The sequence below is a fragment of the Lepeophtheirus salmonis genome, chromosome 13 (assembly GCF_016086655.4).
Source record: "Lepeophtheirus salmonis chromosome 13, UVic_Lsal_1.4, whole genome shotgun sequence".
NCBI lineage: Eukaryota > Metazoa > Arthropoda > Copepoda > Siphonostomatoida > Caligidae > Lepeophtheirus > Lepeophtheirus salmonis.
This window is the reverse complement of record NC_052143.2, coordinates 140,627-155,795: the sequence shown is the minus strand read 5'-3', so window position 1 is coordinate 155,795 and position 15,169 is coordinate 140,627. Positions and strand designations below refer to the sequence as shown.

The 15,169-nt window shown below is 31.2% G+C and overlaps 2 protein-coding genes and 2 long non-coding RNA genes across 7 annotated transcripts; 1 reads left to right on the top strand and 3 right to left on the bottom strand.

Moving 5' to 3' along the window:
• Nucleotides 1-1,981: 1,981 nt before the first annotated feature.
• LOC121128463 (uncharacterized) lies at nucleotides 1,982-5,031 on the bottom strand. 2 transcript variants are annotated; one of them, XM_040724049.2, is made up of 4 exons: nucleotides 4,849-5,031; nucleotides 2,706-2,795; nucleotides 2,197-2,286; nucleotides 1,982-2,128 (listed from the first exon to the last, which is right to left on the bottom strand). In XM_040724049.2, exons 1-4 carry the CDS (start codon nucleotides 4,942-4,944, stop codon nucleotides 2,021-2,023), a joined length of 384 nt encoding a protein of 127 aa, XP_040579983.1. In that variant the 5' UTR covers nucleotides 4,945-5,031; the 3' UTR covers nucleotides 1,982-2,020. The 2 variants fall into 2 exon arrangements, with proteins under 2 accessions (XP_040579983.1, XP_040579981.1); XM_040724047.2 differs by having other exon boundaries at nucleotides 2,685-2,795; nucleotides 4,849-5,008.
• A 1,390-nt stretch (nucleotides 5,032-6,421) lies between these two features.
• On the top strand, nucleotides 6,422-8,924 carry LOC139907073 (uncharacterized). The gene is made up of 2 exons (XR_011783390.1): nucleotides 6,422-6,963; nucleotides 7,019-8,924. It is a non-coding gene; the product is annotated as an uncharacterized lncRNA (long non-coding RNA).
• A 404-nt stretch (nucleotides 8,925-9,328) lies between these two features.
• On the bottom strand, nucleotides 9,329-12,552 carry LOC121128202 (uncharacterized). 3 transcript variants are annotated; one of them, XR_011783389.1, is made up of 5 exons: nucleotides 12,353-12,515; nucleotides 11,964-12,118; nucleotides 10,843-11,906; nucleotides 9,861-9,923; nucleotides 9,329-9,801 (listed from the first exon to the last, which is right to left on the bottom strand). XR_011783389.1 is itself a non-coding variant. In XM_040723778.2 (4 exons), the coding sequence occupies exons 1-4, from the start codon at nucleotides 12,446-12,448 to the stop codon at nucleotides 9,694-9,696; spliced, it is 297 nt and encodes a 98-aa protein (XP_040579712.1). In that variant the 5' UTR covers nucleotides 12,449-12,552; the 3' UTR covers nucleotides 9,329-9,693. The 3 variants fall into 3 exon arrangements, 2 of the variants coding, with proteins under 2 accessions (XP_040579712.1, XP_040579711.1); XM_040723778.2 differs by lacking the exon at nucleotides 11,964-12,118 and having other exon boundaries at nucleotides 10,843-10,953; nucleotides 12,434-12,552; XM_040723777.2 differs by lacking the exon at nucleotides 11,964-12,118 and having other exon boundaries at nucleotides 10,843-10,953; nucleotides 12,353-12,513.
• A 222-nt stretch (nucleotides 12,553-12,774) lies between these two features.
• On the bottom strand, nucleotides 12,775-13,518 carry LOC121128300 (uncharacterized). Its single transcript, XR_011783262.1, has 4 exons — nucleotides 13,400-13,518; nucleotides 13,209-13,328; nucleotides 13,077-13,133; nucleotides 12,775-13,019 (listed from the first exon to the last, which is right to left on the bottom strand). It is a non-coding gene; the product is annotated as an uncharacterized lncRNA (long non-coding RNA).
• Nucleotides 13,519-15,169: the final 1,651 nt, after the last annotated feature.

The following is a 15,169-nucleotide window of genomic DNA, read 5'->3' as shown; positions in this document are numbered from 1 at the left end:
CGGCAAACTTCGATGATGGAAATTATTCAAACTATTTTCATTCTTGAACGACAAGATATTCATGAAAATAAGCAAATTAAATTTTAACTAAACTTGTCGGATGCAAAATTGATTTTTTTAGCAATCTCGGGAAAACCCCCGGCCAAAAACCCAACCTCTACCTCCAGAATTACCTTTTCACCTTTGAATGCAATTTTTTAATCCATTTTCAAAGTAATGGGAAGAAACTCGCAAATAACGTGATCATTAAAGGATATTTAAACTTAAAGCAATAGTTGTATAAAATTTTTAGTTCATTAAGTAGAGTTTTTATGTCATATAAAAAGACAAAGGTCACAAAAAACGTCAACTTCTTCTAAATTTTTATTTGGAAGGATTTACTAGGGTGTTCAATTTTTAGGGTGACTTGATAATTCAATCTTCTGTTATATTTTAATCAACAAATTATCTTTGTAATGTTTTAGTCTTCAAAGAACGTTTTTTTTAAAAATCTCTATAGCTATTTGAAAAGGAGTCTTTTTTTTATCGACATGCTCTATTTGTAAAGGGATTCAGAAGTTTGAATTTTAATGTTATGTTGCTGAGTTTCAGAAGTTTGAATTTTACTGTTATGTTGTTGAATTTCATAAGTTTCATTAAATGTTCATTTTCTCAAGGGATATATATAATTTTTATTTTTCATTTTGAAGAAAAAAAAGTTAGCCCAAAGAAATACTTTTAATTATGTCGGATTTTTTTTCCAGAGTGCATAAAAAATCATTTTGCATCTGAAAAGTTGGGCTAAAATTGAATTTCATTTTATCACCCCTCCCCCCTATTTTAAATAAATAAAACCATAATTTTAGGCATAATAGAGGAATTTTTTTAATTCATTATTATGTATTACGGTGATTCTGATAAGTAAACGATAGGGTATGAAATGTTTTTTGAAGTATTAATAACTAAAACAATCCTTAATTAAATTAATTTAGATTGAATTTCGATTATTTAAAAAGAAAAAAAAATGAATAAAACTTTTGAAAAAAATACAGACTTATATTTTTGATTTTTTTTTACCGATAGATTGCAGTTATATCACTAAAAACCTTGTTAATGATTGACGTATTTAGTTAAATGTTCGGTGTTTTAAAGTAGTTGAATCCAGTATTTATATTTATAATTGTTTCAAATCATTTTTCATCATTAAATCATTTTTATATATATTTATAATTAGTGAAATAATTACATTTCCTTTCTGTATTTGGTATTTTAGTCGATCAATTGTAATTGATCGACTATATAAAGTTAACAAAATGTTCACAAGCATAATATTTAAAAAAACAAAAAAAATCATTAAGATGTGCTCCCAATCTTGAGCTATAGATCTTGTACAAGCCTGGAGACAAGTGAATGTTTCATTATCTTTTCATGGCATATTGATGAAAAAATTGACTGCAAATGAATGCCAATGTATGGCTCCTCATGGACATGAGGGGATTGGCCTCGGATATTTTCTTTAACTCCTCCCGTTCCAGTTTGGCCTTTTTGACAGAGCCTTTCCTCTTCTCCAAGGTTTCGAACTTACTGATAACGTAGATCCTGGAGACTCTCAACTGCTCGGAGTGCGTGAATGGAAATTCGTCGATGACGTTCATGTGTCATTTTCTCAAGTTGTGCGTACGCTAGTGAGCTCAAGTTTTTTAGTCAACAAACTGGTTTTTTTTTCTTAGACTGTTTATTGTGAGGAATTTTCAACATTTTTAAATTAAACTACTTACAATTAGACAATAGTATTAACCATTTTCATATTTTATTAAATTAAGTTGACATTATTTTTTTTTTTGATATAGTTTTACAATCTATATATTAAATGCAAATGTCTGTGTGTGTGTGGGGGGTCTTCAATTCACGGCCAAACCAATGAATGGACTTTGTTTAAAATTTTCATTTAGGTTTTAAGGCTCAAGAGATGGTTCTGGGTTAAAAAAAATAAAAGAACACAAAAATATTACATATTTTACAAATATAGTATTAAATAAACTTAAGAGTTATGATTAAAAGAAACACAGCGAAATCTTCTAAGTCTTAATAAATAGACAAATCTTCTGCATTCAGTACGACCTATTATCTTTTTTGTAAAAATACCAGCCTAATTAGTGCATGAAAAATAAATTTAGGTTTATTGAAATAAAGATGTCGTTTAATAAAAAAATTTACAGTGGGGTCATTGCCTTGTAAATTTCTTCCAGAAGAGCTTTGAATTGCTTGAGTTTCAACGACTTCTATTGCAGGATTTCCATGATTGTCCTAATAGATACATGAAAAATAATTAAAACTTATTGTATCCCTCGAAACTTAAATAAATGACGCAGGATTGTATCTGAATGTTATTTATACATCAATCACAAATGTAAATTAGACTGTTTTAGAATTACCCCGTTATAATGTAATCTGAAATGCAAAACAACATTGTCTCATTATTTGGGTCAATTTAAGCTTTTACAAGATTTTGTTCTTTGATAAGGTATCAATAAATAAAAGAAATATCTACAATGCCTAAATTGTTAACTTCCATCTGCCAAATGAGAAACTCAGAATTATCATTAAGTATAAATTGAACCAGATATTTAATGAGAAATGTTATTCTGTCTTTAAAATTCAATGGGGACAGCAATTATGAAACAGTCAAATGTAGATATTCAAACCATAGGTAACTCTTTTTCCACTTCAACTGGAAGGTGAGATATGTACGAAGGAATGTCTGATATGTTTCCCGGAAATTCAGTCAAATCGAACTCAATTTCTTGTTCATCGTACTAGAGGATCAATGATTAATTAATAATTATTATTCGGTAATAAGCAATGTAATTTTAACATATTTGGTGGATATCCTGATAAACATCCAATATTTAATTTTAGATTTAAAGTATTCCAAAGTTGACTTAAAGGTCCTCAATGCATATATAAATAACCAGACGTGTATAAAATATCTTTTAGAAAGCGGGAACTGTTTTTCTAGTTGGGAATCTGAACAAAGTTTTTTTTTTTCCAAAGCAGTTATCATCATTCTTTAATTCTTGAATACAAAACAACTAAGCAAAGTTGTGCCCTCATCAGTCTAGAGATTCAAACAGTTTCGGTTCTTGAACTACTAGAACCAGAAGTCGTAACAAAAATGGTACTGAATATCGGTCCTGGTTTCTGTACTTTTGGTTCTATACAGAATATATAAAGAAAATATTATATATATTATAAAAAATAAATTAACTTTAATCAGTAAGTCAATTTTTGAGAATTTTTTTTGTAATTGGAGCGTTTTGTAATGATTTTTTTTACGTCGCCAGGGTGACACAGTTGCATCTGAGTTCCAAATAGCTGAGGGCTTCTTATAGATTGGAAAAGTAGTTTTAAGTACCAGACGCTGGAAATAAAAGAGGGAAGGGGTGGGGTAGATTATGGATGCAGAGTCTCTACAATGCATGTCGGGGGCCTATACTATGAGAGCTTTAGTATTTCTTAAGCCAAGGTTTCCCAAACTTTACTATGCTAAGGCCCGTTACACTAATACATTTTTAGCTGAGGCCATACGAAACATGCGTACTATGCATGTGTAGACTGAAAGTAATCCTCAATTCTCTATATTCCTACCCAGGCCCACATTGAAAATAATTGTCTTAAGCAACCTTAGTTTTAGGGGCCCCTGCTTGAACTTGGGGGCTACGTACTCTGTTTGTAACTAACACCATTTTTTAGCCCCTTTTTTTAAGTCCCTGTTACTAAACTGAGCATGTATAAAAAGAACCGAGACAGCCAAAACCGTTTAAATGAAGAACCGACACCGGGACCAATAGTATTACTGAACCTGAACCGGAAACAACCTTGCATCTAAATATAAGGTAATCACTAGGTCGTGTGCTCATGAAAGACAGAGAGTAACAATGGGGATTGGTCGGGAGAGATAAGTAGTGTTGTGTCAGTCCATAGTTAGGACCGAGGACTGCAGTCCAGTCCAATACGGTCACATCTAGTCCAGTCCCATTTTCGGTCCTTTTAGAAGGTAAAATCGAACATTCGAGACGTTTTTCCTTTATTAATTATTCTGTTATATAAAAGAATAAAATAAAAAATTAAGCAACAAAATAATATATTCGTATATTAACCACGTTAATTTTCGGCTTCTTTTATTTTTACATAATGGCAGGACATATTTTATGCATTACTGTGAATAAGATTTAAAATTAGTGATGGGACAATTAATCGGAATCGGAGAATCGGGTATTTGTTCTGGAATCAGCATCGGGGATAATGATGTTTAATTTGCAATTCCGATTGTATTTATTAGTGGTAAATAACTATTTATTACTTTCGATGTTATGAAGAAAAAAAATTGAAATTTTGACTTTTTATTAGAAACTTTAATATTTTAATATATTTTTAAATTTAATTAATGAAATTTTTCAAATTTTTTGGACTAAAACATTTGATTATTTTTTTTCCAAACAATTTAATTTTCTCTTAGATACTATGTATTTTTAAAATTTTTCTCTATGAAATTTAATATTTGAAACTTAATTTTTTGTGAATGGTTGTGACTTTAAAAAAAAAAAAATTACTAAGTGAAATTTTTTGGAAAATTTTTTTATTTAAAAAATTCAAAAACCAAGCCCCTTCTCCCCCGCAAAAAGAAAAAAATATATATAACCCTGTAGACACCACTGATAGCATAATGATAAATTTTATCTATTGTTTTTAAGTATTAAATAATTGAAATTGGCATCGAGATTTTTTTGAGAATTGTCCCATCACTACGTAAAAGAAATATTGGAGGCTTATAAAGGGACATTGATGTTGAAATACTGGGACACTTACGTCATTTGAGGGAAAAACAATGTCACTACTCCGGACATTTTTAAAAAACACATATTGAAACCAGAATATAGGAATCAACACTTTCGGAGGAAACATTACTCATTTTGACTCCACCACTCCTCTCCAAAAACTGAAATAATTTGCGTTGTCTTTGTTTAAAATAAAGAAAATAAGATACTTGTTTTTATAGTTTATAATACATTTCATATACACAGAGATTTTTTTTTTTTTTTTCTAATTTGTATTATTTATCTGAGGATTGGAATTTCAATTTCATAAATGAAACTTCATCTTTCTTTAGAAGAACTATGTTTACACAATATCCCTGCATATCTCGAATAAATGGTAATGAATAACATTAAAAATTGATTATTAGGCCATTCAAATAAACCAATTTCATGATATGACAGGTTTAAGAAGTAAAATTTAGTCACAAGTTGCTAAGATTAAAGTATAAAATAGTAGATCCACTCATTATACAAGTATTTAGTACATAACTTGTTTACCGTGAAAGAGGCTTGTGGCAAAAGTATTAAGGGATTCTTTTTAGGAGGGCCGTGGAGAGAGAGAAATTTATTTTAACAATGTGACATTTATGTTTATCATTTTTTGGGGTATTTTTTATGTATGTATGTACCGGGCCGTGCAAAATTATTTACCGATGATGTAAATATACTTTTTAAGAGGTTTGGTGGCAACCAATCTGATTGTTTCGTATTGTTACTGTTAAAATAAACAAAAATCCTTCATGTGAGAGCGTTACAACTTCCACACGTGAGACCATGTCCAATCAAGAAAACAAAGAGGATCGAAATTGCAGCCCTCCTCCGAGCGGGAGTGCCTCATCACAACATTAAGGAACAGGTTGGGGCCTCGTTGAAGACAATTTACAACGTTTCCAAGCCCTTGGAGGCTGGGAGTGATCTGAAGCATTCCCCTGGGGCTGGCAGGAAGCCCACTGTCTCAATAAGACAAGTAAAGGCAGTGTTCAAGAGGACTCCCAACAGGTCCATTGCCGACATGGCCAGAAAGATGGGAATGTCGAGATCAACTGTTTCAAAGGCATTGAAAAGGGCTGGAGGAAAGTCTCTGAGGTGTATTGAACGCCTTCTGCTCACTGAACGTCAGCGAGAAGTTAGACTTGAGCGTGCCAAAAAATCTTGAAAGTTATCAAGAGCTCATCTGGACGCATCATCATTTTTTCAGATGAGAAACTTTTTACGGTCGATCCTGTTTTCAACGGCCAAAATGACCGTGTTGTGAGATTTGGAGATGTGCAAGATAAGCACCGCTATGTGGCAACAACAAAGCACCCTGCTTCGGTTATGATGTTGGGTCTTGTGGCCTCTAACGGGAAAGCCATGAAGCCAAGGTCCTTCCGTGGATCAAATCCATAGTCGGCAACTCTCCTTGGGTTTTTCAACAAGATGGAGCACCTGCCCACGCTTCCAAGAAAGCTCAGGAGTGGCTCAAGGACAACATGAACTTTTGGCCCAAGGACTACTGGCCCCCTCAGAGCCCAGATCTGAAACACTAGACTTATCTATCTAGGATCACCAAGGCCTGCAAAAAACGACACAAGAACATAAATGCCTTAAAGGCAGCTGTCAACAAGGCCTGAGCCTCCATGGACACTGATTACATCCAGCAAGTCTGTGGCAGCTTCAGACGTCGCCTGACCAGTGTCATTGAGTCAAATGGTGGCTACATTGATTAAATTTGATCACAAACTATTTTATTATTCTAAAAATGTATTAATAATTGTTTCTCAAGTCATTCGAAATGTCATTATTGTCCGCGATATGTTCTGAACAAAAATCGGTAAATAATTCTGCAGGGTCCGGTATATATTTTTTTTAATTTGACAACATTTATTATGTATTTTGTAAATATGAGGGATCTGATAAGAAATTTTTTCCCCTTTTATTCTATTAATAATAATCTTTCATTTTTATTACATTAAAACAAATGGCAAGTGCTTTAATTTCCCTATAAACCAACACTGACGTAGGATAATTTAAGTTTCGATATAAGGTTACTTATAAAAAATTATTTTCTCCTCTGCATCGAATTATGTGAGAGCCAAATTCTGAAGATCAACTAAAGAGGAAGGAGGTAATATAACCATATTAATTATTGAAAACAAATCTACTATGATATTATTTTTTAGAGATGCCTGGAATATGGTCTGTATACAAGGTTTTAACGATACACTTACTCATAATCAATTTAACTCTAAATTAAGATCATTTTTCCGATTTTTTTTTGTACGTAGATGCAAATAATCTTAACAAAAACTCAACTAGAAATATAATAGTGAATCTTTATACGTAAACATTAAGCAGACTAAAAGAGACACAATAGTTTAACAATGCCTTGCTGAACACTATTCCTTTTGACATTTCAAGGATCTTAGAATAGAATAGAAAGGCAGTAACAAGGTTGTTAGGCCTTTAATGAATCTGGAAGAGTTTCACAGAATACCCACTTACCACGACCAAATTCATTGAACTAAGTAGCTCAATGGACAACGCGCTTGGGGGAAATATTCTCTTCAACTCAATGTGCATAGGTCCGTGCCCAGATCGTTCCTAGAGGAGGAAATATGATTACCATAATGATTACTTATACTTAATCAGTGCAACTACATCTGACCTATTAAAGGAACATTAAAAAAAATGAACCCCAAGATTTTTGGCTTCACTGAAACGCTTAGCTGATATTTCGACCTCATTGATCCAAAAACCTAAGATTGAAGTCTTACAAGTTGAGAAAAAGAAGTTATGAGAGGATTATGGATAAAAGTTTGGAGTGATTTAACAAGATATTTATTAAGCATAATGAAACATCAGGATGCTTGGAAATGCGTGTTCTTTGGTGTGGATTATGGATGAAAAATTTAATGGTCAGAATTATGGATATCAAATACCACGTCTGAGGTGTCTTTCATCTTCACAACAAAATAGAGGCTCTAAATTGCCCTTGTGAGACATCAGCAATGAGGGGCATGATATGCTAACCCATACTTTTAAATCTAAAACAAAACAGTGAACTCTGAGGCGTATTTATAGATTATAAAAGGCAAGGTTAAGCCATGAATGGACAATATACTTGATGGAGGTGTTCTAACAGTGTTCAGCTCGAGCGCATAAAGCCAAAATAACCCTGTCTTGGTTGAAAAGTAATAATACTAATATTTGATGCCCTTAAACATGGGCTTGTATCTCGCCTTACCTGAACCTTTAGATTTGTATGTATCTGGAAAATTGAAGGGCCACATTTTTGAATGCCTTTATATGTCCCTCACAACATTGAATGACAAAATAGTTATACAGGGTTGCTTTTATCTAGTGGTACATACAATTGAAATTTGAATAAATCGGAAATTTATTCGTCGATTGTCTTCAAACTTGATGAAAGGTAGATTATGTAATTCAAGATTCCTTATGTAAAGTTACGACTCAATTAAAAACAAAATAAAAGATAACGAGTAAAATGGAGGAACAAAAATTTAAATGGCTAGATCTAAGGTTTATCGTAGCAGTGACTTATTCAACGCCACCAAGGTCTTGGGAGTTGTGGCCAACACAAGCGAAGTCTGTCCTTCAATTTTTGTGAAAAGGCTCAATCCAGATGCTCTCACCTAACTTTTGGATAAGAATGTCCTATCTGGGATCAAAGAAAAGTTCTGGGACAACTTTGTTTCCATTCAATATGGAGCTCCGTGTCATCGCACCGTTAAGAGCCAGGCCTTCTTGAGTGACAACTTGCCAGACTTGTGAGACCTCAGCATGAGGCAGCCCTCCCCTTCCCAGACGCAAACCTCTTCGACTACTCTATCTAAACACGTCTGGAAGAGTAGATGTATGCTATTCCTCACACGTGTGTCCAGTCTCTAGAGGCTTCCATCAAGAAAGAGAGGACCAAGTCGGGTCTGACAATGTAGTAGCACGAGGCCTGTCCGGTATTTCTGCTTTGTATTGAGGCAATTATTAAAGCTGAGGGCTCACAAACTGAATAAAAGTTGTACCAAGTACTATTATCATATGATTTTGTTTAATAAATGTCCTCACAAAACCTCTTGTTTAAATTATACTCTTGAGTAATTGAAAAAAATAAAATGTATACCTCTACATAAGATCAAACCTACAGTGCCATGATGCCCAGTCATGTTTTATATTGCTCTATTTTCAAGACTTTCAGTTATTGTCTGGAGCTTGTAAACTGATCATATTGAATAAGCATGTTTATATAATTTAAATATTTTGACTTTAATTAAAATATAGCCCCTATCATCCTTATTGTTCTCGATGACGTTAAATTATCCCTAATTTTTTGTATTAATTTATATTGCAAGCCTTGTAGACTTTGAACCGTCTTTCTTCGACAATAGATAAAAAATGTCTTATGGATTAAGGTATGGATGATACTATATTTATATTTTAAATTAGGAGAAGACATCTTACGAAAACACCTGAAATGCAAAATATATTTGTTTATTGTAAAAAGAGAGTAATTGTTTTTATAATATTTGAATGTTTATGTTTACAAAATGGCTGACCTCCAGAATGATCATGCCACATGAATCCAAACGCTTGTACTTTTAGACTATTTGACGGCAAACACCCCCACAGATCCCGGAGGGTTCCATATTGAAAAAAAAATCCATTATTTATCCAATAGATGGAATGGTAATTTACATCTAGCGTTATAAAAGTACAATTAATTTATACTAAATGGCGTTAGAAAGTATTTACTCTAAATATTAATACTTATATTACATAAATTAAATTAAATCAATTCACTTGAATATTACATATTTTACAAATATGAACTAATGACAACTTAAGAGTTATGATCATAAAAAACACAGCGAAATCTTCTTAGTCTTGATAAATAAACAAATCTTCTACAGTTAGTAGGACCAATTATCGTTTTTGTAAAAATACCAGCCTAATTAGTGTATGCAAAATAAATTATTGCAATAACAAAAAATTTCAATAAAAATTTACCGTGGGGTCATTGCTGTTTGATTTTATTCCAACACCTTCCATTGCAGAATTACCAAAAATATCCTAATAAATACATAAAAAATAATTAAAGCTTATCGTATACAAAATTGTTTCCCTCGAAATTGGATTACACGACGCAGGATTGAATATGAATATTATTTATGTATCAATCACATATTTAGATTAGACTGTTTTAGAATTACCGTCACAATTTAATCATAACCTTCCGTTTGTGAACAAAAAAAAATTACGTAGTTAGAGAACTGGGTTAAAATGTTTCCCCAAATATTACATTTGTAATATATTCCATACATTTTGCACTTGTAAATTTCAATTAAAATGATTAAAAAAACCTATTTTTTTCAAATAAATCTTAAAAACGAGATTAAATTTTAAATCCGAATCATTTTATTATTTATGAAAATTTCTATTAAATATTAATTATTACAAAAAACGAAAATTAAGGTACTAGAAATGTATTTATTAATTTTGATGAAGTTGAGTGTGATATATAAACTAACAGCTGATTATATATTAGTTGCAATGATTAAAATTTAAAATGAAAAAGGAAATTCACCTAACGTATATTAAAAATGGCAAAGTTTATGAATAATTTGTCAAAAAAAATACATTTTTACAACAACAAAGTATTGTATTTATTTTAAAAGATATAAGAAAATCCCAGTTTACAAACAGTGGGTTAAATGTAGTACAACTTAGTCCCATTATTGTGGTCGATATAACTTAAAGTAGATCAATTATTTAAATTAAAGCTTTTAGACGATTTTACTTTTTAATATTGGATCCATAAATGAAAGAAATGTTTATAATCCCAAAACATTTATCTTCCATGTGCTAAGTAAAAAAGTCAGAAATACCATTTAGTATAAATTGACCAGTATAATTAATGAGAAAAAACTGTCCTTTTGAAATTCAATTTTGTACTGCAATTCTGAGAGAGTTAAAACATAGATATTCATACCTTAGGTAACTCTTTTTTTACTTCCACTGGAATTTGAGATATGTACGAAGAAATGTCTGAGACGTCTCCTGGAAATTCAGTCAAATCGAATTCAATTTCCTGTTCATTGTTCTAGAATATCAACGATTAATTAATAATAATTATTCGGTAATAAGCAAAGACTTAAATAAGTGTATTTTCAACATATTCGGTGGATATCATGAAATACATACTATATTTGATTTTATCTTTAAAATACTCTCAAGTTGACTTAAATATCATGAATGCACTTATAAATAACCAGAGTTGTATAAAATATGTCCTAGAAATTGGTACAGCCTTTTTTTAGTTAGGAATCTGAACAAGGTTTTTATATTTTCCAAGACTGATGTCATAATTATTTAATTCTTGAAGACGAACATCTAAGTATAAAGTAATAACTACTAAGTATGGTTATGAAAGACGGAGAGTAACTATGAGGACTTGCTCGGGAATTAGAAAGTGTATCTCTTTGTTCGACTCGGAGTCATTCCAGCCTATATATGTCCATGCTTCTGATGTCGTTACCTTTATTGTATGACGCAACCTTTACAAAAAACAAAACAAAGAAAATGCCCAAAATCAAGTGGCAGTTAGCCAAATAAGTTAAATATAACAAATACTATTTATATCTTAGGTACTCCTAAACTATCATTGTCATATAATTATATATCCACAATTTTTAAATGAATTTCATAATATTTCAATCCTAAATAACATTTTATTCCATACTATATTATAATATGTCGTAGTTATATTTTACTCAAAGTGTAGAATTAATAGAATGCCCAATAAATATAAATTATATATATATAGAACGAGGGATCCACAAGAAAATGAATTCCTCTCCTAATGGAAATGGTACATAAGTATAACAACTTATCACTTCGTTTTAGTGTTGGATCAGTCCTCGAACTGATCACGTTATAAGTCTCTTTTTCTTTTTAATAGTCCAATCTTTTTTACTATTCAACGTTCCTAAGGACTGGTACATTGGTCTTTCAGTCCTAGGTTCCTTGCTATTTTTTAGTTTTCTTCACTGATGGCTAGGATTGATGAATATAAAAATTACGAAAATAATAAATTATATATAGAATATATACGTTCTAGTTCCTCATCTCCTACAGGTATCTTGTCTCTTTGAAAGAGGTTATGAATTATGATGTAACTTCAGCGACTCAAATGAGTAGTTAGTACTAACTACGTCATTTGAGATGTCGTAGTTTCTACACAAGGCCGATAACGAGCGATCCTAGGACTGATACATTTTATTAGGACCTGACTGATAATACTGCAGTGTTTTTAGTTATTTTAGGCCGATCCAACACTACTTCGTTTATTTAGCTATATAAAAAAGAACACTAAATAGTCATGACGTATCAACGGGCCATATTTTACGCATCACTATTAATAACACTTCAAATACATAAGAAGAATGATTGCATGCAGGCTTATAAATGGGATATTGATGTTTAAATACTCTCATACTTACGTCATCTGAAGGAAAAACAATGTCACTACTCCAGACATTTTTGAAAAACACATAATGAAACCAAAATAAAGGAATCAATACCTTTTGAGCAAACATGGCTCATTTTGTCTTTGCCACTCCTCTTCAAATACTGAAGTTATAGTCTGTTTGAAGATGAAATATATATGGAATGAATTCGTATTCTTTTTTTACTTTTTAAAAAAAAATACTCCAAACCTGTTTTGATAGTTTTGTGATGCATTTCAAATGGTCACAGTTCTTTTATTTTTTCAAATTGGTATTTAAGATTAGAAGATTGGAATTTCCAAATCATAAAGAAAATTCCGCTCTATTTGGAAAAACCACAAGCCTTTATTTCGGATGAAATAAAGGCTTTAAAAATTAATTTTCAAACCACGTAAATAAATCAGTTCAACTTAAGGTCATGTTTAAGAAGAAATTGTCTTTATATTTTGTAGAATTATATTGTAAAGTATAAAATATCCATTAAAAAATAATTAATTCATAAGCTTTTAGAAAATCAACTACGAAGTTATAGTAATTTGTCTACCCACGCAACTTCTCACAGTCCCTTCCGCTCTCTGCAAACAAACTTTTGCAGTTTTAAAATATAAACAAATTTGATACATCTTGAACGACTATATATTTTTTTCCTTATGATTCCTCCCTATAGATGAATGCAAAATTATTTTATATTTCATGAATGCAAACTTATTATACAAACCGCAGAGCTTCTTGGTTTAAAATTGTCAGCTGCAGCTTGTTTTATCTGATTGTTTTTCTTTTTAATGTAAGTAATTCAATAAAAACATATAATTATATAAAATTAATATGATAGAAAAATATATTAATATACCTTTAGCGTTTTTTTCGGAATAACCACATTTTCAATATCTGGAAATTTTTTTAATAAGTCATCTAGATCTGATTTACTTCCATGAAATTCTGTTAAATCAAATTCTACGTCTAACTCTTCCTGAGTAAGGGAAATGAGTTTATCATTGGACTTTCAGAGAATTGCATTCTATTCATTAAATATGACAATACCTTTAATCCATTTATCATCGAAATAGCGCCAATCAAAAATAAGACGGACAAACAACCAATATTCCTCATACTTATGTGTCCTTGTATATACTGTTTGTGTCCATCACATACAGTATAACCATTTTTATATGTTTTACAAGGGAATTTCCCAAATTATAACTACATTGGGCAGTTTTTAATTTACTTACATCATTAGGATTGCCGTAATCTACGGAAAAAACAATTTATTTTTTGAGGGTACTTAGACTTATTAAAATATTGTTTTTAAACAATTCGTAGCGTACTCAAGACATTGTTTGAGATTCGAATCCAGTTTCACTGCCTAATTTGGGAAAATACCAAGTTTCTTATTTTTATAAGTAATTGATGTTTTTAAACCAAAATTTTATGGAAAATTCAAATTTGAAGTCATATATATGTACAAAATATTAAATACTTTTTTTAGAATTACTCATTTTTGAACAGGAATGTCTCATTTGACGGAAATAAAAATATTTCTTTAGCATTATCAAGTTCTACAAATGAATCAATTAGACAAACACCTGTGGTTTTGAGTACTTAGATTTTTTTGTGACAAATTTGACCTGGGTTATGTCAATATCAAGTAGCTGCTAGTAATGTGATCTAAGACTTATCAAACAATTCATAATGTATGTATATTTTCTACACTAAATATTTTTCACACTTTCGGCATTGAAACTGCGGTCAAATATTCAACCATATACTCACAATACAAAAAAAAATTGTTTTGTATAGCTCAAGGAGACAAGGTTGAGTTTTAAATGAAAAAATCACTGTCGTCTCTAAAAACAGCTATCCAAATAAAGACGTTTTCTAAATGTATTCAAATGAAAAAAGTGTGGATCTCAGATACTATTTTACCCAGTTTGTGGCGTTTCATAAATTACGAGCAAAAATTGTGAGTCTCCATTAGGGTGGAGCTTATTTTTTAAATTTGAGAAATGTTGAGCTCTGAGGATCGTAAATTTTTCCTTTTAGACTAAAGACATCGTATATAAATTTTGAACATTTTTGTGAAATATTTTGAAATTTTACGATTTTTGTGAAAAGAGTGTTTTGACCTGAATATCAAAAAAGCCCTTGGTGTTACAACAAATCTTAAAAAAACAAAAAATTTAGTTTTATTAATTTGCAATCAGAATATTTTATATTTTTTTAATAGTGGTTGGTGCTAATTGGTAAAAAAGAGCCAAGGCTGGTATAAATTAAATTTTTTGGTATACAGTATGTCTAAAAATTGATGGTAGTTTTAAAAAAAAAAATCATTAAATAACCTAAGCAAGTGATTTTTTTTGGAAAAAAAACTTTGTTTACTTTTCAATATGACAACCTTTAAGCTTAATACACTTTTTTAATCGTTTTGGCATCCCTTCATACAAATTATTCTAAGTATCTAGAGAAATTTTTTCCAAAGCTTTTGTCAGTTTTTTTTTTTTCATTCATCCACTGAAGTTGCTGGCGCATTTTCATTGAGTTCCCTTTAGACAAAGGCCACCAAATTTTCAATGGGAGACAAATCAGGACTGTTGGTACGAATCCAAGTTGTCTGAACACCCCTTTTGTGCCTTTTTGGATGGTAAGCAGGGCACCAACCTGTTGTGAAAGGGCTCTTGATGTGTCAGACAACATTTTCCTCTTCAAAGGAGGTCCAGTTTCTACAGTACGAGACAAAGCTGACATCAGAGACTTGCTGAAGATCTCGGTTACGTAGTACTCGGCCGTCACAGTTTGGTTTCCTGGAATCAGGTG

What these genes read in the sequence shown, in the direction of transcription:
- LOC121128463 (XM_040724047.2), bottom strand. Translation starts at nt 4,944, where the DNA reads ATGTTTCCTCCGAAAGTGTTGATTCCTATATTCTGGTTTCAATATGTG. An exon ending in TTGTTTTTCCCTCAAATGAC is followed by an intron (nt 2,796 to 4,848) that starts GTAAGTGTCCCA and finishes TTGATCCTCTAG; the next exon opens with TACGATGAACAAGAAATTGA. An exon ending in TACAAGGCAATGACCCCACT is followed by an intron (nt 2,129 to 2,196) that starts GTAAATTTTTTT and finishes TGCACTAATTAG; the next exon opens with GCTGGTATTTTTACAAAAAA.
- LOC121128202 (XM_040723777.2), bottom strand. Translation starts at nt 12,448, where the DNA reads ATGTTTGCTCAAAAGGTATTGATTCCTTTATTTTGGTTTCATTATGTG. An exon ending in TTGTTTTTCCTTCAGATGAC is followed by an intron (nt 10,954 to 12,352) that starts GTAAGTATGAGA and finishes TTGATATTCTAG; the next exon opens with AACAATGAACAGGAAATTGA. An exon ending in CAAACAGCAATGACCCCACG is followed by an intron (nt 9,802 to 9,860) that starts GTAAATTTTTAT and finishes TACACTAATTAG; the next exon opens with GCTGGTATTTTTACAAAAAC.